The sequence below is a fragment of the Falco biarmicus genome, chromosome W (genome assembly GCF_023638135.1).
Source record: "Falco biarmicus isolate bFalBia1 chromosome W, bFalBia1.pri, whole genome shotgun sequence".
In the NCBI taxonomy this organism is placed as follows: domain Eukaryota; kingdom Metazoa; phylum Chordata; class Aves; order Falconiformes; family Falconidae; genus Falco; species Falco biarmicus.
The window spans coordinates 22035600-22057831 of record NC_079310.1 but is presented as its reverse complement, the minus strand read 5'-3'; the positions used below and the strand labels follow the sequence as shown (position 1 = coordinate 22057831).

At 39.0% G+C, this 22232-nt stretch overlaps 1 protein-coding gene across 1 annotated transcript in view; it reads right to left on the bottom strand.

Annotated features, from left to right (window-relative positions):
* LOC130142015 (junction-mediating and -regulatory protein-like) overlaps positions 1-22232 on the bottom strand; it is a 122687-nt gene that overhangs the window by 31032 nt on the left and 69423 nt on the right. Inside the window, exons 3-4 of the mRNA XM_056323406.1 lie at positions 11316-11466; positions 8926-9095 (exon numbers count right to left, since the gene is read on the bottom strand). Coding sequence (XP_056179381.1) covers positions 8926-9095; positions 11316-11466 — 321 coding nt within the window. The remainder of the gene's footprint in view (positions 1-8925; positions 9096-11315; positions 11467-22232) is intronic.

Here is a 22232-nt window from a genome sequence, read left to right as displayed (position 1 = left end):
AAATTAACATTATACATAGATGGAAGGGCACACCAAACAAGAACTGGTTCAATCAAAAAGTTCGAAACAAACATCGCATGCCTTCTTTGAACACACCTCTGGGGTCATTCCCTTCATTCCCTCTCTTTTTTATGCAAAGAGAGACACTTTACCATAACAGAGAAGCCCCTATTTACATCTCTGAGCCCGGACACAAGCCGCAGCTGTATGCGCCACCAGGCTCAGGGCAGAAATCATTCATGTAGTTACATAACTATATCTAAACAGTAATCTTCACACAGTTTTTATTTCATTCTGTAGGGTCGGTGTCGGTATCAGTTGTCTGCAATAAAGGTTCACGGAAAGGTCTTACATTCTTCGCTGGGATCCATCTAGGTCCTTTGACATTTGTTGATAATAAATGAACCGAGGAATCGAGCAACATTACTGTGTGGGAGGTTGCCAGGTCCAATCCTGCGCTGCCTGAGGTTGCTGGACAGAGACTTGAGGTGTCGGTGCTTCTCTCCGAGCTTGTTGAAATGTCAGCTGTGGCATTTGTGTCTGCGCGCGTCGCTGCCCCGCGCTCTGCGGTCCGTTTCCCTGTATCGGTTGTCCCTGGAAATCATACTTAGTTCGACATTGATTAGCATAATGACGCCCTTTCCGACATGTCGGACAAACTCCAGGACCAGGAGGTTGTTGTTTATTCCCCGCAGCCCGCGCAAGACAATTTCTCTTTAAATGGCCAGGCTTACCACAACCATAGCAATTCCCCACACCACGCATTGTTGCAAAAGCAGCAGCCATAGCTTCAAACTTATGGTCAACCGTACCGATTCGGTTACATGCTTCCACCATTTCCACCAGAGTGGGGTTTGGGTTGGGAAGAGACTTCAGTAGCCTTTTACAATCAGCATTAGCATTTTCAACAGCTAGTTTTGTTAGCAATATATCCCGAGCTTCCGCATTATCTACTTGACGTTCCAAAGCCTGTTTTAGTCTATCAATAAACTGCATATAAGGTTCTCGAGACTCCTGAGTGATGTTAGTAAAAGCTTTTTGTGGCTTTTGTACATCAGGAACCTGGAAAAAAGCCTTTTTTGCCTCTTCTCTAATTGCCTCGAGAGCCGCACGGGGGCAGTGTTGAGCCTGTGTTACCGGATCAACATGTGCCCCGGTGCCCATAAGATGTTCTATTGTTAGTGCAGCTAATACAGGATCATTATGATTAACATACGTGAGCAGGAGTGCTTGCAGTCCTCCTCTCCAATGCGACTCCCACAACGTATACTGAGTCGGGGTTAGTAACAATCGTGCTAAAGATTTCAAATCATGAGGAGTCACGATATAAGTATCAAACACAGAAGATAACAGGCTTATAAAATAGGGAGAAGAAATACCATGTTCTGTAACCGTGCGGCGCAGTTCTTTAACAACCGAAAAAGAAAGAGCCTCCCATCGTGCTCCCCCTGCCCGACCCTGAGAATACAAGACCGGAGCAACTATAGTTTTAGCCATGTCCAAATCCCCCTCCTTTAAGGCTTGTTTCTTTATTTTTGTCCACACATCACGTAGATCAGGAGGGTATAAATCAGGTTCTTTTTCACGGTCTATCGGTCCTGGGTCAAAAGGATCTTCTTCTGGCGGATACCCCACTGCATTGACACCCAGGGGTCTAGAGCACTGTGACTTAGAGGCTGATGAGGAAAGAGCTGTAGGAGCTTGCGATTCCTCCTCCTCTCCTTCCTCTGCTTTCATAGTCTCAAAAATAGCTCTCCACGAAGAGAGCAGACGGTGGGACTCAGTATTGCCCTTTGTCGCAGAATCCCATAATTTCACCCCTGTGTCGTCCCAAAGTTCACGCGTAAAAATTGTAGATGCAGTCACTGCGGGCATATTTACTTGCACCCACCTGAGCATTGCTTTAAGGTCTTGTCCAGAGATATTTTTCTTATGTTTATTAAGAAGACCTTTCATAAGCTCATAAACGTCTCCTTCTGGGGACGAAGCCTGATTCCCCATTACGGATTCCCCACAGCTCACCTCTCACCTCCGGAGGGATTTCTGGCCGGCTCCTGCTTCCTTTCAGCAGATCATTCAAAGTTCTGTGGGATTCGCTGCATGTCGCTCAGATAGGCGATTCGAGAGCCCTTCACGTCAGATCCTTAAACGGATCACGTCGGGGTCACCAATTTGCGGCGAATGAGGAGACGGGACGCAGCTTGATGCAAGCAAATGTCGGTTTATTGTACAGGAGCACAACTTTATATACACTTTCAAAGGCTGCGCATTTTAAACCAATTGGTTCCTGAGGCTAGCCTTGCATACTAGGCAATCCCTGATTGGCGGCTAATTAACAGCAAGATGTTGCCTTTCCTTGGCGCCAACTTTGGCGCCATCCGTTTCCCGCTCCCCTGTGCTCTGCAAACAGGCCTTATCATGTTAATTGCTGTCTAGACAAGCTCATCATGTTGATTGTTGTCTAGACAAGCCCGAGCACATTCCCCTCAGTTAACTGATTGCCACGCATGGTCCTAGTTTCCAGCCTGCTCCTGCAATAGAGAGATGTCTGAAGAGAGATGTATGAGAGGAGGATGGAGATTATCTGATCTGGCAGGAGATGAGAGAACAGCTGGGTATTGTGAAGGAAAGTAAGAAAGATAAACATGGTTATCTAGTAGTCAAAAGGTGTCTGCATGCTTGTAGTGATATATAGCTATGTAACTGCATGAATGGTTTCTCCCTGAGCCTGGTGGTGCATGCAGCTGGATTTTGTATCCGGGCTCAGAGATATAAATATGAGCTTCTCTGTACAATAAAGTGTCTCTGGTTGCACCACAACCTGACTCCGTGCCTTCATACGCCAAACCCAGGGTTTTCTCCAAAATTCTCATAACCTCTATCTATCATTGCAATTTGAAAGGAACAACATGAGAAAATTTAAGAAAACACCAAGTTCTGTCTAATCAGAATGTATTGATTTTTACAGCATCATTTTCTCTGGAGTCTTTCACTGGAGAAAAAAGATCTAGATTAAAATATTTATATATATTTTAGTGCTTATTTGTCATATGTCTGACATAGAAAAGTGACACAAGAAACAACCAAAGAGAACCAAAATCATTCTCTTTCATTCAGCCAAACAAGAATTAACTGATCAGTTGTGCCCGTTGCCAACAGTTGGCCATTCAGACCATATTCAATAAATACTGATATGCAAGGGGATCTTATGTGCTGTCTCACTTTGGAGGGAATTCAAAGCCATGCAGCTCTACAAACTGTGTGCAGAAGAATTAGGGCCACGCTCAAGTTCTCTATCTTCTCAAAAAAGGAAACTCTGGGATTTTCTCTGAGATGAAGGATGAAAGTAATTATAAATTGTACTGAAGATTTTTGATCAATCCACCATTCTAATGAAAGGGGATCTAGTTCCTATATTACAGGCATTCAATAATTAAAAAGGGATGTCTAACAAGGAAAAATAAACGACCTAGCAAACACATTTAAAAAAATATTTGCTAGTAGTTTTTTACATTATGGTGGTTTCTTCAAGGAGTAAAAATGTATCTATAATTAATACCGAAAAAAGGGTTTCCTAGGTTTTATTTATCACATATGCTTAAATATAATTATACTAAACCAGAAAGATATGTGTATTGAACCAAACCAAAAATCCATCTTACTCAATACCTTTTTTCGGACAAAGGTTAACAGCAAATATCCAGGAAGACAAAACATAGTAGTCAGTACAGTGATACTTCCCTAAAAAGTTTCACCAGCCTCTAATGCTGACGGCAGCTCAAGACTTCTTAAGCCACAGTGCTGCCTTTTATACTAAATAAACTTACAGGATTTTACTTCATAAATTGTCTTATCCCCTTTTTACAGAACACAAGCTTTTAGCACCTGCATCATTATCCTTTGACGGGGATTTCACAGCTTAATTAAACACTTAAGGAAACAGTTCTCTAAATAATGCTTCTTTCCATATGAGATTGAAAGATGGAAGGCTTGTGAATTAATTTTTGTAATTTCTATTTTAAAAATTTCTTCTACTATATTGTATACTTACTGAATGCATTGTTTGTATATCAATTATTAGCCTGAAAGGATCAATAAGTCTTTAAGTGAGTATCATAAATCTTACAATCAATAATGTATAATTTATGTTACAGCCAACTGTGACACCAAAACGTCTCGCTATGCCATTCTATTACTCTGAATCCATATTAAGTTACTAATCATGACCAAAACAGTAAGTGACAATGATAGAATATTTGGAGTGAATTAGAGGCTAGTTTTCAAGACAAAAGGACTGATTCTCTGGAACCTTCCAGTTTTTTATATGAGAGTGATAATGTTCATTTGCCAGGCAGGATATCCTGGGTTTTGGCATTTTCAAAGGATTTTCTCATCGTAAAAAAAAAATAAAATCACCAAACATAGGAATTATTTTTTTTCGAATTAATGCAATGTCATTCAAACTTCTTACCATGCCTAAGAACTACCACTTTGTTAGTGAACTGTGAAATTCACATATATTTATACTTTTTTTCCTTTAAAAAAGATGTTCCAAATTTAAGTCCACAGACTTTCTATAAAGACTGCATAGAGATATAAATGGGCTGTCTTCAGAAGTATCAGCTAATCATGTTATATCAGCTAAAAATTTCATTCAGCCACACCAGTATCTGCCAGATAAAAGACCTGCCTGACAACTAAATCTTAGCCCTGCAAGCATATATTACAGATGATACAAGCTACCTGGACTGTTTTAGAGGTACAACATCACTGTATTGCATTTTCAGGTGCAACAGTAATTAATGGGAAATTAATATTGTTGTATGGACATCCTAGCTACATAACAGCCCCCTACAAAAAAGAAAAATGGGAACTTTAATTTCAACCTTTGATGTTAAAACTTTGTGAGATACTATATATGTGTGACAATTGTTTGTTAAAAATTTAAGACTGGTTCAATTCTTAATGTTAAAAATTGCTGTCTAATCTGTACTAGTAATTTCCTGCATCCTTGGTAGGAAAGATGAAAAGGTAAAAAAAGGTCTCGGGCTGATCAACAGAGTGAAATCTCTGCTCCTGCTTCAGGGTCATTTCTCAACTTGTTAACTCCCTGTCCTGGTTTCAGCTGGGATAGAGTTAATTTTCTTCTTAGTAGCTAATACAGTGCTGTGTTTTGGCTCTGATGTGAGAACAATGTTGATAACACACTGATGTTTTTAGTTGTTGCTGGGTAATGTTTATACTAAATCAAGGACTTTTCAGTTTCTTGGGCCCTGCCAGTGAGAGGGCTGGAGGGGCACGGGAAACTGGAAGGGGACACAGCCAGGACAGGTGAGCTGAACTAGCCAAAGGGATATTCCATACCATATGACGTCATGCTGAGTATATAAAATGGGGAGAAAAGAAGGAAATGGGGGACATACGGCATTATGGCATTTGTCTTCCCAAGTAACCATTATGCGTGATGGAGCCCTGCTTTCCTGAGGATGGCTGAACATCTGCCTGATGGAAAGTAGTGAATGAATTCCTTGTTTTGCTTTGCTTGCATGCACGGCTTTTGCTTTACCCATTAAATTGTTCTTATCTCAACCCTCAAGTTTTACATTCCTTTCCAATTCTCCTCCCCATCCCTCTGGGTGAGGGGTGAGTGAGCGAGCGGCTGCGTGGTACTTAGTTACCAGCTGGGGTTAAACCACGACAATAACTGTAGAGATAGCATAAAAATAAAATTTAAAAAATAACTAAGCTAATTTTCTCTTCAATTCAGACTTCACATATGTTGTTCGAATTTCAGGTATCTACATCTGTGCAAAGTTACAGCCCATATGCAGCTTCGCCTACTGTACCTGAATTGTTTAAAACCCTTATCACATTATACTTGCAATTACTGTCCTTCCACATATGGAGATGCATTAGTGATATATTAGAATCTCTAGTTTTCCTAGATAAATCAAAATATTAAAATTGTCATTTTATTAAAATTTAGAACACACTATCACTATTTAAAAGACACCATCATTTACATGGACAGCTTCTGCAAGCAGTTTTTGATGTGTGATTGGAGTAGTCTTCAAAGAACCTATACACAAAAAAATCAAATACATTTATTTGGTTTACTTTTTATAAGAGCTTGTCACAATGACAAAGAAATTAAGTGAAGTATTAAAAAGAGGACTCCTCTTAAAGTTCAACTGCTAACTTCAGCAGTTTTATATTATTTTATCCACTAAATAACATCCATGAAGATTCAAAAGAATCAAATACAGCAGACCCGCTGTTCTTCCCTAAAAACTACAGGTAATTCCAAGCAAATAACTTCACAATCAATATAATCTTTTAATGAGAATTTGCACATTACTTTCTAGCAGGGCTTCTTGTACTTCACAAATATCTATTCCCTCCAAACAGAAGGATTAAGTCTCCCTGAAGTGTATGCACCCAGTATAGCTGTTTGGCAGGCCAAGTATCTGCTGCACCAAACAGGTACGCAGAGCAGAAGAGAGGCTGTAGCAAGTCCAGTAGAGGTATAGCTTTAGGAAATTTTGGTCCCATATCTTCATAATGCTACAGATACTTGCTGATACAAGTGGAAGGTGGTGCTAGGTCTCTGTCAGCCTGTCAAGAGTCGGGGGTGACATGGCATCCAATATGGCTCCATAAGTTTTAATCCAAACGATACGTTCACACCAAGACAGAGATAATCACTAATAAACACAAAGAAAAATTCTGAGATTGATCTTTGCTCTGCTACACTAATGAATGTCCTGCACTCTGATCCAACAGTGCTCCTTCCAACACAGTCTGCCCTTAACTCCATCTTACATAGGCTTTATCAATGTTGCAAATTTTTATGCTTCTCTCCATCTTCTCCAACTAAACTTAACACAGTACTTGGAAAACTGTATTGAAACCAAAATCATAACATGCTGTTCCTGCACAGGTAATTATTCTATTATTCTTTTTTTTTTTAATATTATAGAGAAATCCATTTTATTACTACTCAGGTGAGAGGTGATTTGCATATCATAACTTGGAAAATATAGTAGCTCTCTAGATATTTACAGTGTGAACACATTTTAGGAAACAAAAAAATGCCAAGTTAACATACTAAGTGAAAACTACAGAAACAAGGACATTTTTATTGTCCATCTTAAAAAAAAATAAAAAATAATCAGTCAGCAATGTGGCTTTAGATTTGGAGAAGAGGGAATTATTAAGTGCAAGAGAAGCAAATCTATTATTTCCCATGTGTCTCCCTTTCCTACTTAGTGGAGGCAAATTTATATAACCAAGCACAGCAGGAAGGTCTTCACTTCTTAAGGTTCAAGGAGAAACTCTATCACTTTTTTCTTTACTGTCACCTCTTCCAAATACATCAGCTAACATAATCGCCAAATATTTTCTTTATGATAAGACTGTAACCCTTCTTCTCCAATATGGGATTCCCAGTCAATTTTGTTACATCCAATTCTGCATACTTAGGGCTATGACATTTCAGAACAGTTGTTGGTCTTGATATCTCCCCATCAACCATGTTTTGATCCAGAGCTGTCTATACCTTGTAACACACTATCCCAAAGCACCATGCCCATGCATGCCCATCAGATTTTCCTCACTCCTCTTTCCCAAAAAGAGGAACCTCTTCAGTTCAGAGCCCTCCATCCTCTCACTATACTGCAACAAATCTCTCCTTTTTCTATCCAACCCCTAATGCTTTTGCACATCAAACCAAACAATCAACTATTTACCAGACTGAGATCTCATTCAACAAAAATTCACAGAAGAACTCCACTGGGGAAAAATAAGATGTGCTAGGGAAAAGACAACTCATGGCTGCCCTAAACTTCTGAACATATTAAATATAATATTTCCAATTGGTACTGTTGGATTCTCTCAACTCTTAGCTGAGAATGGCAGCAGCCTGATAAACTCAGGTTTCCAGACAACTCCTGGCTTTCTAAATATAAAGAGCATTGAAATGAAGCAAATTTTTTATTTTTGTGCTCTGGGTCTTGCTCTCTTCCTTGCAGATCAAGCTGTCTTCTACAGAAGCTCCTAAAATAGGCACATAGTCTATCATGCTTGGAAACTTACCAATCTATACAGTGCTAAAGTCATGAAAAGGTTATCCAGAGAACTCACAACAGAGCCACCAGTTTAGTCAAATTTTGCTGAAAGATTTGAAAAGTGCTATAAAAACCAAGCAACTGATTGGATAAAATGTAAATTAACGTTAGTATGACAGAAAGCTCTTAGCACAGAATATCCATATGATAGCAAAATTTAAAAGAGAATTTACAGCATTTTTGCTTTTGAGGAGGTGCCATAAAATCCAATAAACGTGGGGAGTTTCTGCTAAGACATTTAAGCAGAGTTTAATGCATGCACTCTTTCCCCAGTAAAGCTGCAGCTAGTACAACCCCCTCTGGAAGACTGCCTTAATAATTAGGGTAAGCAGAGACAAAGAGTGCAGTACAACAGGCTAGTCATCTGTATATTTACTAATGTTCAGATACCTTCCATCTGGAATGTCAAAACTACTCCAAAAAGGTGATCATGCCTCCAAGAGCTAAAGTGTGAAGGTTACATAGCAGCAGATTTCTGTTCCTATCCCTTCTCTTCATTTTATTCCATCTCAGTGGATAGCTGTAAACATTAACAGACTGACCAGGAAAAGGTGAACAGAAAGCATAAGTGGAACAAAACTCACCATACCTACACTGCAACTCCATTTGCCTAACATGATAGAATGTGGTAAAAGTTAAAATACAGGCTTTTATTATTAAAAGTGGAAAAATAATTACTTTCAAGTATGTTGGTTTTTGTTGTTTGTTATGGGTCTTTTTTCCCCCAAGTACATCAACATTCTTCAAGGTTTGTTTTTTTCTACGTTTTATTTTTCTATTTATTGGTATGAAAAATTACCTCCTCCTTCAGTGCATGTTTCTTCTGCTCCAAACAGATTTCTTTAGCACACATCAAATGCAAAGTCTCCTTAGAAACTGCATACTGAAGCTTTTCCATACGTTCCGCTGCTGCTGCCCATGCTGCCTTGCCAAATTTTTTCTGGTCTGCTCGCATTCGATCATACACAGCTAGAGAAGGGAAGAAAAAGCAGACAGCTTACCAGTCTACTCTTCAGATCACTAGTGATTCTACTGTAGAGACTATGCACACATTTGTATCCAAAAACATACAAAGTTCTCTTAGCAGAGAGTAGTCATTCTACGGAGCACTAACCTTCATCTCCAAGATGTAAGTACTCTTAGGATTTGTATAAATATGCAATTAGCTATTTGTTGATCATTTAATCATTATAATTCCAATTCTTGTTACCCAAAGAGAAACCATTCTGAATACATAGTACTTGAACACTTGAACCACACATTCAGAACTCTTGACTTAATAAAAATAACTGGTTAATATTACCATGGGGTCTTAAACCACATCCCAAATTTTCCCTGCTTCTGAAAGCCCCAATCATCAGCTACTAAAGTCTCCAGTTTCCCTTGATAACTTTTGCAGTGCAGTCATAAGTTTAACACAAATCTGCAGAGTGAAATAAGAATTACAGTTTAAAACAAAAATTCCAGCTTGAACTCAAGTGTGATTCTGTAAGAATACCAAATTAAATTTAAATAAGAACATTTTTTTTTTACCTCAAAATGCAGGTTCCTTTACAAAATTAACTCAAAATAACTAAACAAAATACAATCTGCCCTTAATATGTAGAGATGAACAAGAATATTTTCAGTAAGAGTTCAGAGTAGCAGTAGTCCCTTGCTCAATTCATACTTTCTCTTCTTGAGCACTAGACATCATCTAGGCTGACACACATGAGACTTTAATAATTTTTTAATATACGGAACAATCATATGATACTGTATGCTTAGCTTTGGAAGCAAAAGCCATGAGAGTCAGAACCAAAGGGGTAGCATTCAGTCCCTAGGTACTAGAAGATATTACATGCTGTCACTAGATAATAAAAAAATACCTTTTTGTTCTCATGTGTTTTTCCTCTGTCATCTGTTAATATTTTGGTATATAAAATCACCCTGTGATCAGCCAGAAGCCAAAAAAATGCAAAAACTAACAAAAAAGGCAAGCAATTTCTACACCAAAGGTCTATGGTTATCAACAGTCTCCAGGCATTTAATTTCCCAGTGTTTTTCCCTACAAACCTGACTGCTGTACATAAAAACAGCATGTAAACAAAATGAAAACTAAATAACTGCAAATATACATTCTCTATCAACTAATGGGGTATTCAACTTGCCTTTGTCATATTAGTAAAGGAACCAAATTGATTAAATACATTCAGAATTTGCTCCAATTAAATTCATTCCAACATTCTTGAAATGGTTTAGTCACTTTTTCAAAATGGTGGGTTTATGTTATCCTTAACTTGGGTTGTCACTGAAAGGAATCATTTTGCAGCAACTGCTTCTCTTGAGACAGATCTAGCAGTCATGCAGGGAGTGCCAGGAAACCTACCCATCAAAAAATATTTTCCCAGGGGTACAGCTCGTTTATCTGGTTGCACAGTCACTATCACCAAGGCAAAGAAACAAACAGGAACCCACACTCAGGCAGGGAAAGAGCAGGAAAAACTGTCAGTGGTAGCCCACAGTCAAACTAAAAGAGGTGACATGAAAGCACATCCCCAGATTTGTTTGCCCTAATAAACTCATTATTTAGGTTAAAATGGTACAAGGATGAGAGTGCAGATGAATACGCAAGTCATATGACCTGGTTTAACTGCACCAACTCTTTAGTAAAACTGATGCATTCTTCAAGTATAGAAATGCCAAGGTTATAACCATGAAGATTTACGAACAACAGAGCAGCTTTCACTGAGTAGTTAAACCGAGTTGTTGATTAATATTTAGAGCTATGAAAAAAATTACTTAAAAGCAGGGGAGACAAGAAAAGGAAATTAACTTAATAGTAATAAACACTATGGTGGTCTGCCATATCAAGTATAGAAGACATAATCCATCAGGGTCTCTATGCTCCCCAAATCCTTTGCAAATGTACAGTGCAGCTAATATAATCACATTGAGAAGGTGGTTGTGAAACTATATTTTAAAATGTCTATTCTGCCTGCTTCTGAGGATGTTCTGAAAAGGCTTATTTGTGAAAAATTCTAATAGACACAGAATAAAAAACAAATGGGAATAACAACTGCATTTTCCTCATGGAGGACTGATGAAAAAAAATCAATCACACAGTAAGATACAGAACATGGTAAACATTAAATAAAATTTTAGAGACTGACTTGTTATTTGAAGTATAGGACAGTAGAAAATAGCTACCTTTCTGTGCTTTAGCTGTTATTTCAAAGTATTTAACTGTAAGGTCTTGAATAGAAAGCACAGACATGTGAGCTTTTCTCTGCCAATCAGCATCTTCTTTTTGTAGACTCTCAATTCTTCTGGGTCCTAGGTAGTCATTCTCTACCGAGATCTGAAAAGAAATCAGTCTATAATACACAACTTAATTAATCGTTGCTATTTTGCCAACAGAAACCAGTTTCAGGGTAGCTAAGAAAGACAAACATAAAGGAGAGAAAACTACCAGCAAATCACCATGGCTTCTATTCAACAGAAAAAACTCTTTCAAGTGCTCCTTTCTGTTGAAAAAGTACACCAATGGTTTCATTTCTATTCTTACTGGAAGCACAACAAACTCAAATGTAAATTTGATCTGCCAGTATCTTTTTGTTAAATATCTTATCTTCAGATAACAAGCATGCTTCATCCAGACTTTCTTTCAGCCTGAAATATTCACCTAGGAGGTGATTGTTCCCCTGTACACTGCACTGCTGTGGCCCCACCTCAAGCACTGTGTGCAGTTTTGGGCACCTCAATATAAGAGGGACATCAAACTATTAGAGTGTGTCCAGAGGAGGGCGACCAAGATGGTGAAAGGTCTCAAGGGCAAGACTTAGGAGTAGCAGCTGAGGTCACTTGGCTTGTTCAGCTTGGAGAAGAGAAGGCTGAGGGGTGACCTCATGGCAGCCTACAACTTCCTCAAGGGGGGCAGCGGAGGGGGAGGTGCTGATCTCCTCTCTCTGGTGACCAGACACATGGAAATGGAATGAAGGTGCATCAGGGGACATTCAGATTGGACATTAGGAAAAGGCTCTTCACTGAGAGGTTGGTCAGTCCCTGGAACAGGCTCCCCAGGGAAGTGGTCACGGCACCAAGCCTGTCAGAGTTTAAAAGCATCTGGACAAAGCTCTTAATCATATGGTTTAGTTTGAGGTAGTCCTGCGATGAGCAGGGGCTTGGATTCAATGATCCTTATGGGTCCCTTCCAACTCAAGATATTCTATGATTCCATTCTGAAGTAAATGAATGCTCTTTAGTCAGAATGAAGCTGGGAAACTGGTCTCAAAGAGCTATTCCACTCTATAATTAAACTACATACAGTAGGTTTTTAAGTGACTTCAGGATCTACCTCTGCATATCCACTTAGCCCATATCTTTAGAGGGATGATTTTTAAAAGTAAAAATATATAGATGCCTTTATGTAATTGTTCATTTATTGAAAAATGTTTAAAGTCGTTTAATAAGGTATTTTAATCTATTTCTTATATATTTCCATAACCCTTAGAAAGGCAACAGGAAAAAAAGTGATCAAATGATAAGTGAATAATAATGTTAGTAGATAGGTTGTAACATGTAATTTGATGAAGCACATATGTACCATGATTTCCACAGGGAATGCTTATGAAAGGACAGACAAGAATTTCCAAATAAACATCAAACTATATGCATGTACCAGTGAATGATGACTGGTGAAGTTAATGCTTTCCGTTTGCACAGAACTCTGAAACAGCAAGTTCCTTTTTGAAGCAGGATAAAACCAATACAGTTAAGTTCTCCTTTTCTATTCCTTGGTAAAGATGAGGTAATTTGATACTGAAATTGACATGGGATCACTGACTAATGTAACATTCTTGTTAGCCATCATTTCTAAAAGAATAAGAAGCCTCAAGGTAACATTTCTTCATAAAGTTTTGCCTACAAAACATTATTCACACACAGTGCAAGCTGGAGAGATTTATGAAAGCACAGTACAATTGTATGTTTTTTCCCTAGAGCAAGTATTTAGAAGTAACAAAAATGGTAAGCACCTTTTCATTAACTGAAATCTATAGTATGTCATCCATACAGTCATTCATGCTGAGGGTATTTGTATGGCAAGGCACAGAAAACCCAAGAAGCCTTTGCTTTAGCAAAACCCATACAAGTATGCATATTTATGTGCGACCTTAAGCAGACTGTCCTGCAAAGCTTTAGAACCTGGGGAAACAAGGAAGAAGATGGTGCTGTAAATGTTTAAGAGGATGTACCAGTTCAAGGTGCTACAGTTACTGATGAATACCTTCCCTTAATGCATCCATTCATATACACATTAACATTTAAAAGACACCTAGCAGCATAATCCACAAATGACTACTGCCTGGAAGGAGGTCCCCAAAGCTGCATGAAGAAGAACAGACCAACATCATGCCTTGAGGCTGCAGCAATAGTAGCATGCTTAACAAAAGCCTGAACAGAGCCCCAGAAAGATACACAGGACAAGCATTTACCTAGTGCTGCTTAAGTTGACCTGCCCTGATGCTTAGCAGTCTTATAGCCTATACCTACACAGCTTGTTATCTAGCAAGACAGTCAAACTCTTAGAATTACTGACCATGAACATGAATGAGGATTCTTCTTGAAGTGTCTTGTAGTACAAGCAAAAGACTAAAGCACATCAAATGTTCATGACACGCAAGAACAATACAGAGAGACACTTCGACCTTTACATTCTGCAGCTTGGATAAGGCACACACACACACAATGTTAGCTTCCTGACTCTGAAGACATGAAATGATGAAGGAAGGAGCAGGCTCTCATTATTTCAAAGGTCCATTCAACAGGTAAAGACAGAATCCAAGTACCAGTGGGGAACAGTCTTTGACAGGTGAAAACCCCCAGCTGCTTCCTTAAGAAAGGTGGCTAGGTAGGAGCTGAGGATCAACCTTAAACTGAAAAGCTTGTTTCTTTCACATCTCACAAGTAGCCTAGGTTAATAGGAAGAGAACTTGGACCATTTGACCATAAAGAAATGGTAAGTTTAGTTCTTACTGCTATTGTTTAGGATATCCATGACCAGAGACCAGAGTACACTGCTTGTCCCAACAACCATTTAACAGATATGCCAGCCAGAGGCAACTGAGGTTCAAGGTGACAAATTCAGAATGAGAAAGTTCAAGAATAAGGGACAAGAGTCCTGGAAATCAAGAGCTGCAAATGCTCAGAAGATCCAGGCTCCCAGGCTGATTCCTGGAGTAAGAGTCCTCAGCCACAGAGATCTTTGTCATTCTTTGGATAGTCTAGTTAATTTCAGGATAACACACTGTGGCCACTTGCTAACAGCAGAAGGCATCTCAGACCACGCATGGGGCAGTAGGAGTCAAATGAATTAAAATTCAGGGAAGTTAACCATTTATCAGCTCGGCATTGTGTATTACATAGTCTTACCTAGAGCAGCCAGAGAGATTCTCATGCAAAGGGAAGGAAAGCAATCAAGTTACCTTAATATTTTACTTCATGAGAGGTTCTCATTTTGTGGAAAGCAGAGTGTCAGGAGACTCCAGAAAGGTATTCAATGAACACACTGCACTGTGTCCTTAAAGGCAGGTCCTTGCTTCTCAGCTTTGTTTCTATTAGGTCAATGACTTTCTGAGTGACAGCAAACCACTTTGGTACTTTGGAAGTTGCAAACCACTCAGAAAGTCATTGATCTAATAGAATAAAATAGAGATTGTAACTTCCATGGTACCTAAGAAGTGTTCCTGCCCAAGCTCAAGGCTTCCTTTTCTGGTTTTGCCTGACATACACACTCTGTGGCCTCTGAGAGCCTCTCAATTGACCTGAACATGCTCCAGTACTCCCCAGGGGAAAAGCAATCTCTTCCCATCCAGTCAGCACATTCCACCTGATTCAATTTCTCTATCAAGAAATGAAACAAATAAAAATTGAGTTATTAAAAAACCCAACAAAATCAATGTAAAAGAAAATACTACTAGCAACCTTTCCAAAGGTAATGAATGTCATTCTTTATAATCTAAGCTCAATAGCTGTGATAAAATAAAAGATAGAGGGCATGCAAACAGCCACATTTGGCCATGTACCTGGCACAGATAGCCATACTGTGAATGTAAATACTGACAATTACCAATCACTTGAGAGAAGAATTATCTGTTTCCAAGTGCAACTTACCTAGAAAATTATTATAATCTCTCATTCATTAATAAAATTTATGCCTGTCATCCTTACAGGACAGCACAGACAATCGCTAGAGAAAACCAGAGATGAACAACTGAGACATAGTGGTAAAATATATATGATCCTCCTTGCCAAATGGCTGGCTGAGAATTAAGTCCCAGTGTCTTCATTTAGACTATACTTCCTTGATAGTGGATTCTGCTTAGCCCAGCATAGCGCCACTACAACAAATATATACAAATATATATTAAATCATAATATTCAATTTAAATAATATATTTTGGATATATTTATATAGGAGATATAAATAATTTAGAGTTGTATCTTATAGTAGGAACTAGAAAGTAGGCCCATGGAAAAAAATGGTAGTTTAATTAAGAGAAGACCACAGCTGTAATAAGGAGAAAAGTTGGGGAGGAAAGAGAGGCAACCCGCCTCTGAAGGTCGCAACTTATGAAAAACATACGGCAGCTTGCCTCCCCACCTACACCACCTTCATGAAATGAAGGAAGAGACCACTCTCTCAAACCTACAGTTTATCCTAGCTGAGAATTTAAAGTGGAAAAGGGAAACACACGTGGACCATTAAATAGCAACAGAAACAGTCTCATGAGTTTTGGAGACTTTCTTTTCTACATTATCTTCAATAATTAATCACTTTTAATAAATATATCTGTGAAGACAATAATTCTCATTATGGAATTAAAAGAAATTCTTATGTGCTTCTGCATTCCATTACAATTTGCAATGCATGCATAACATGTTTATGCTTCATTTTGCTCACTGCATATCTTTATGATGCCAGCATACTTTATTTTTATAGTCCATAAAAGAGCACAGGTCATTTTATAGACTGAACAGAAACATATTATTGGAATAACTATTGTCCATGTTAGATATGACTAAGAAAAGACACCAGAGAATTTAAATGGAAAGAGTGAGGAAAGAAAAACTAAGAAGTGCTGTCATCTAAATTATACTTCTTTTAAACATACATATCTGCTTTCAATTCAGTAAAAAAATATTTTAATTAAAAATTAAGAAACTCTGGTATAGTTTTTTCTAACCTAAAAAGCTTTTTGGTTGCCTACCGTTTTCTCAAATTCACTTTTTGGTCTGGAAATTCCTTATTTAGACTTGAATTTCTGGAGAAAGTATGGTCTAACAGAAAAACCTCTCATCTCACAACTAGATTACATATCCAAATCTACAGTTTCCTTTCTAGTAATTTTTTCTCAAAAAGCCCATTCCAAATAATTCTTCCTAAAAACCCTCCTATATCCTCATTGAGAATAAATCAAGCCCCATGGTAAAACTGGCTAGGATAAAATTATTTTTTTTGTGTGTGAAGATGAGATTCACTTTAAAAGACTCACATTTTGCAAGCTTTACTTCAGATAATGCTTTGAAACTAAGAAAATTATGACAGCTTTCACAAAAAGTGGTTGTTGGAAGGCACAAAAGAAGAGGAAGAAACAGCAGAAGCTTTTTAACTTCATCACATCATGTACACATCTACTTCCATTGGCTATTGCTTCAGAGTAATAAAACATAAAAGAACAAAGTTTTACACCCTATAGAATTATTTCCAAAAGAAAACCAATTAGTTCTTCTGAGGAAACAAACTGAAAGGAGGTCCCTAGTCTATCCTGTGAGCAAGTGAGAATGAAACAGAGAGGCAAGACTCTTATACTGGAGCACAGAAACATTCTCTGGAAAATTTTAGATTGCTATGATGTTGAATTTTGAAGAGAGTAAAGTAAGCTTTACTGTGAAAAGACATAAGAAACAGGTCTTCAACTATAGGATTTTGTTAAGTTTTAAAAATAATATCTTCTAAATAAATAGTCCTCAAGGGTCTTGAATACTTTGCAGGTTCTTTCTGAAAACATCTGGGACAAGAATGGACAAGACTGACAGAAACAGACTTAGACCAGGTCACATCATAGCTTAGGTAAGGATCTGTCAAATCTCTTCAGCTCCCTTCATTATCCTTCTCCTAGATGGACTTGTAATAGGCAGAAAAGGAGGAAAACCTGAAAAGGGTCCCCTGTGGAGAGTCGGCCGAGTCACAACAATCACACAAATATGGCTACATGTCGAGCTCGCTTTATTAAACAATCAGGCTATATTTATAACTTAAGCTAACTGTTCACGCGATACTACACACAGGAGATTGGATAAAAATCTCTGGTCACGCAGGCGTCCGTGTCGCTGATTGGTGAGCATGCTGCAGGCGCCTGATCAGAGTGTGCTGATTTCACGGTTCCCAGGACCTGTTCTGCACCTGGCTTCTTGTTTGTGCATAGCTTGTTTTCGTTCTCACCCTGCTTGTTCCCTGGACAAGTTAAAGTTGCTCTGCAGCTTCAACTAACAGGCCTGGGTTGTCCAACCCGGACAATGGTAACATATGTCCTCGGTCTTTTAAAAATTCCTCTAGACATCCCCCCTTTTCTTTTTGGAAAACCCATGTCTGTTTCACAATAGATGTTAAAACTTTCTTCACACAAGAAAATAAACAGCCAAAAATTAAAAACATTACAACAATGATTATGACAAAGCGTATTCCTTCCATCAATAACGTATTTAACCAACCTGTTATGCCCAGTCCTCTCAACCATTCCTCAAAGGGATTATCATCAGCAAGAATATGCTTCATGTTTCCCTGCAGTTGTGACAACTTCTTGTGCATCGATATGGAATGATCAGAATGGTTCATACAACACATCCCTTCAAAATCCTCACAACCGTGTCCATGTGCTAATAATAAAAAATCTATTGCAGCTCTATTTTGTAACGTAGCATGCCTAACACTATCTACATCAAACAATAATGAACTTAAAATCTGTAATGTAAGATTAAATATTTTATTTCCCCAGCACGCTAACCTTTGTATATTCTTAGCACTTAATGCTGCCATTGCCCCTGGCATAAATATGAAGGCTAAGACATTTGTTGTTACAGACTGCAGATTGACTCGGTCATTACATGTTTCATCAAAGGTGCGCAGTGCCCTCCGTGATCTATAAGATTATTGAGTCATCTTTACTAAGTCTTTCATATGTGGAGCAAAGAAAGTTAAACGCCCTAAATAACATGGTCCACCGACAGGATACAAAGGAATCCCTGGCCACGCTCTGTCCCCACATATCAAACAGACTCCCGGTGGCAACTGATAGCCCCCTGATACATCTACATGGAAACCCCCAGTTTTCAATTCACCCCAAATAGGTGAACCCGTTAGATTTTGAAACCCTGTATAAAACCCCCGTTCACATTGACATGTTAGCCGTATCTGCCAAGGGTCACCAAACCAAATTACTCCAGTGCCATTCACGGGTTGAAGTGGTGATGACATGTGGGTACAGTCTGCCATGTCTGTTGCAGTAACATTGACATATTCAAAAGGTACAACTGTTGCGACGGAGGGAAGACACAGTCGCTCAATATGAGTGATCAGCAGACTTCGTTTATTGTACCTTACAGTCACCTTTTATGCCTTCTTATAATTAGCTCATACATATTACAAAAGTTAAGCTCATTATTGGTTAGTTGCCTAAATACCAAGCCCGCCCCTTGTTTCTCTTCTGTAGTTATCTGTTCCCACCTGCAACATTCTTTTCCCACCAAAATCTTCCTGTTACTGTGTAACAAGAACAGCCAAAGACAGTTATTTTTGCTTTACTTCAGATAAGCTGAGAGCAATGTGCATTTTTGTCCAGCCAGCTGGACTATGTCTATGTGACCCTTTTCAGCTAGTCAGTTATCCACATACAACGCTAGCCAATAGGTCTAACTCCTGTAAAGGTAAATGATGTGGCTGATTTAAATTCTCAATAACCATTTTCTGCCACGCTGCATTACGCATAGAAGGCCAAACAAATTGCCCATTTGGACTCATACATGTACCATTCTCACTGGAAGTCAGATCCACTGTTTTAACATTCCAAAAAACATCAAAATTTGTTTCATTCTCTTGCAGGGGAATACCAATTAAACAAGTTCTAAAGGGGTTGTCTGCCTGTTGTAGACTTAAACAAAAACCTGTTATTCCCATGACATTTCCCTATGTCACCCATATGTTTGTCCTAGGCAAAATGTTGAAAATACTTTGGCCTATAGGTAAAAAATTCATTAAGACCGTAAACAAAGTCCACCACTCAAACATGTTTATTCCTACAATTTCTACATATTATTTTTATATAGCCAAATCATTTTAAACAAATTATTTCACTTTCTTCCAAATCCTGCTCTAAAACAGACCAAATATCAGGTACAAAAATGGGTTTATTACGTTCCACACCACAAATCTGTACTATCGCAGATTCTGATGATGTATACTGTCTCCAATCAGCATGGTATTACACTAGCCGTATGTTTTCTCTTGCTTCATACCCGGTTATTAATCAAATGCACAGTACTCTATTTACTGTCCATACACCCTTCACACCATTTACATTTAAGCTTTGGCTTACAGTACCATTTTACCCCACATAGCATACATTGGCATAATATGCGCGGGTTACATCCCTTACAACATAGACAGTTTATTCTGTCTGCTCACTCTGAGTCTTCTCTTCCGTCTTCTGATCTTGACATACAGGTCGCACAAACTTGCTAGGGACCCATATAGGTCCTTTATCCGTTGAGATACAAAAATAACCTCTATTGATAAATAACACCGGATTAGGTCCTTCCCATACACCTGAAGCCATATTTTCATACAGAACACTCAAACCAGGAACTGTAGTTGTTTGGTTCCCTCGTGCTGTTTGGTGATGTATAACAACAGGTGGTCCCTCTCTATCCTCCGTAAGGGAGAGAGAGTTTAAGGTAAACAACACCTTAGTCAACCGTTTAGTTACATCTATGTCTTGCGATGCTTTCTGTCTCTGAAGATAATCCTTCAGGGTATGGTTTGCCCTTTCAACAACTGCTTGCCCCGTTGGGGAGTGAGGAATCCCTTTAACGTGTTTAATTCCCCAAGTTGTCATAAACCTAGCGACTCGTTGGCTACTATACGCCGGACCATTGTCTGTCTTTATTTCTACAGGAACTCCCATGACAGCAAAACAAGACATTAAGTGTCTCTCCACATGTAATGCCTTTTCACCGGTTTGTGCAGTGGCCCATATAAAATGAGAATAGGTGTCAATTGTGACATGCACATACTTAAGCTTCCCAAAGTCAGGCACATGTGTTACATCCATTTGCCAAACCTGAAGTGCCTTCAGACCTTTTGGGTTAGTGCCCACCCCTAAACCAGGTCCATGATGACTACATGGAGGACAGGAGCGGACAATACCCTTTGCATCTGCTATGGGTATTTGATACTGTTGATGTAAAGACTTTGCATTTTGATGGAACATCTCGTGGCTGTTACGAGCTTCTTCAAACTTCTTTGTTGGAGGAGTTATTGCCAGACAGCTGACTGCTTCATTAGCTCTAGCATTACCTTCGCCCAACCCAATGATCCACTGATGACTTCTAATATGCATAATACAAAATTCATGTGTTCTCTGTCGAAGAGTGCTACGCAGTTGTATAATCATTTCACCAAGATGTTGATTCTTTGTCTCTCTCAACAAGGCATCTTCAATGCGCTGTACTACACCAACTACGTACAATGAGTCTGATACTATGTTTACAGGTGTATTGTTCCAGCTTCCCAATGCCCAACACACTGCTTTCAGTTCTAAGGTTTGAAGGTTGTCCCCTGGTTCACACCCGGTGATCACGTGTTTCTGCCACTGAATATCGGATTGCCAAACACACGCAGCCTTCTTCATCTTTCGTCCTGTATCTGTAAACACCGTTGGCCCTTCAACTGGTCTTTTTGAGCATAATGGTCTCGCAATCCACTGGTAATGTTCTAACATCTTCCAGAGAGGTCCTTTTGGCCGGTTGTTGTGTACAACACCTTTATAATCTATCAAGGCTTCCTGTATGGCTGTTGAATGTCTCAGGAGCCACTCATAATCATCCCCATGGACTGGAATACTGATATCTGCTGGTTCAGTCCCATCAATTTCAACAATCCTGTCTCTTCCTTTTCTCACCAAGGCCGCTACTGCTTCAGGACAACTTAAAATACGATGCCTGGGTTGCAGCGGCAAAAATAACCAATCTAAAACGATCACCGTATTTTCCCCCTTTTTCTTTTGCCATTGTAAAATAAGGGCAAAAGGTGAAGTGGCAACATTACTGACGAGCGAGGGGAAGCAAGCAGCCGACTCAATATGAGTGATAAAGCAAGCTTCGATTTATTACGGCGCGATTATGTCTTATATACAGTTCCAGTTAATTATGCCTACAAATCATCTGCTGATTGGCTAAGCTCTAAAGGGTTACACTTTCATACGTCCTCCTATTTGCGGTTTCTGCGGATAGCTAACTACATATATTTTTTTTTTCCTCTCTTGTCTACGCGAATTCCTCAAAGTTATTTACAACATTAGGCACAAGGTCAGCATGACCTTATCTCTCTTCCCTTATTAGCAAGCCTGGTAATTTTCCATTTTTAGCAAGCCTGGTAATTTTCCATTTCTAGCAAGTCTGGTAATTTCTCGCTGCGGCCTAGCTTGGTTCACTCCAGACTTATGTCAAAAGCTGCATCACACAGTCCTTCTATGGAACCGTGGCCGTTCTCTTTCATCCATTCTGCAACACATTACAAACCAAAAAAGATAACATATGATTCGCCATTCGGCGACCACACCAGCCAGTCTGAATCTTGTGGGACACAACTTCCAGGGCAGCCCGCTGTTCTGGTGAACAAGTTCAAGGACTTTTGGCTTCAGTGCCATGCAACCAGGATCGGAACGGTTGCAAATCAGCATTAGTGAGGCCAACTATATTACAAACCCACTGTAGGTCTCCCAAAAGCCTTTGCGCATCATGCAGATTTGTTATTTGCATAGTAAGAGTTACCTTCTGTGGTCGGATCTG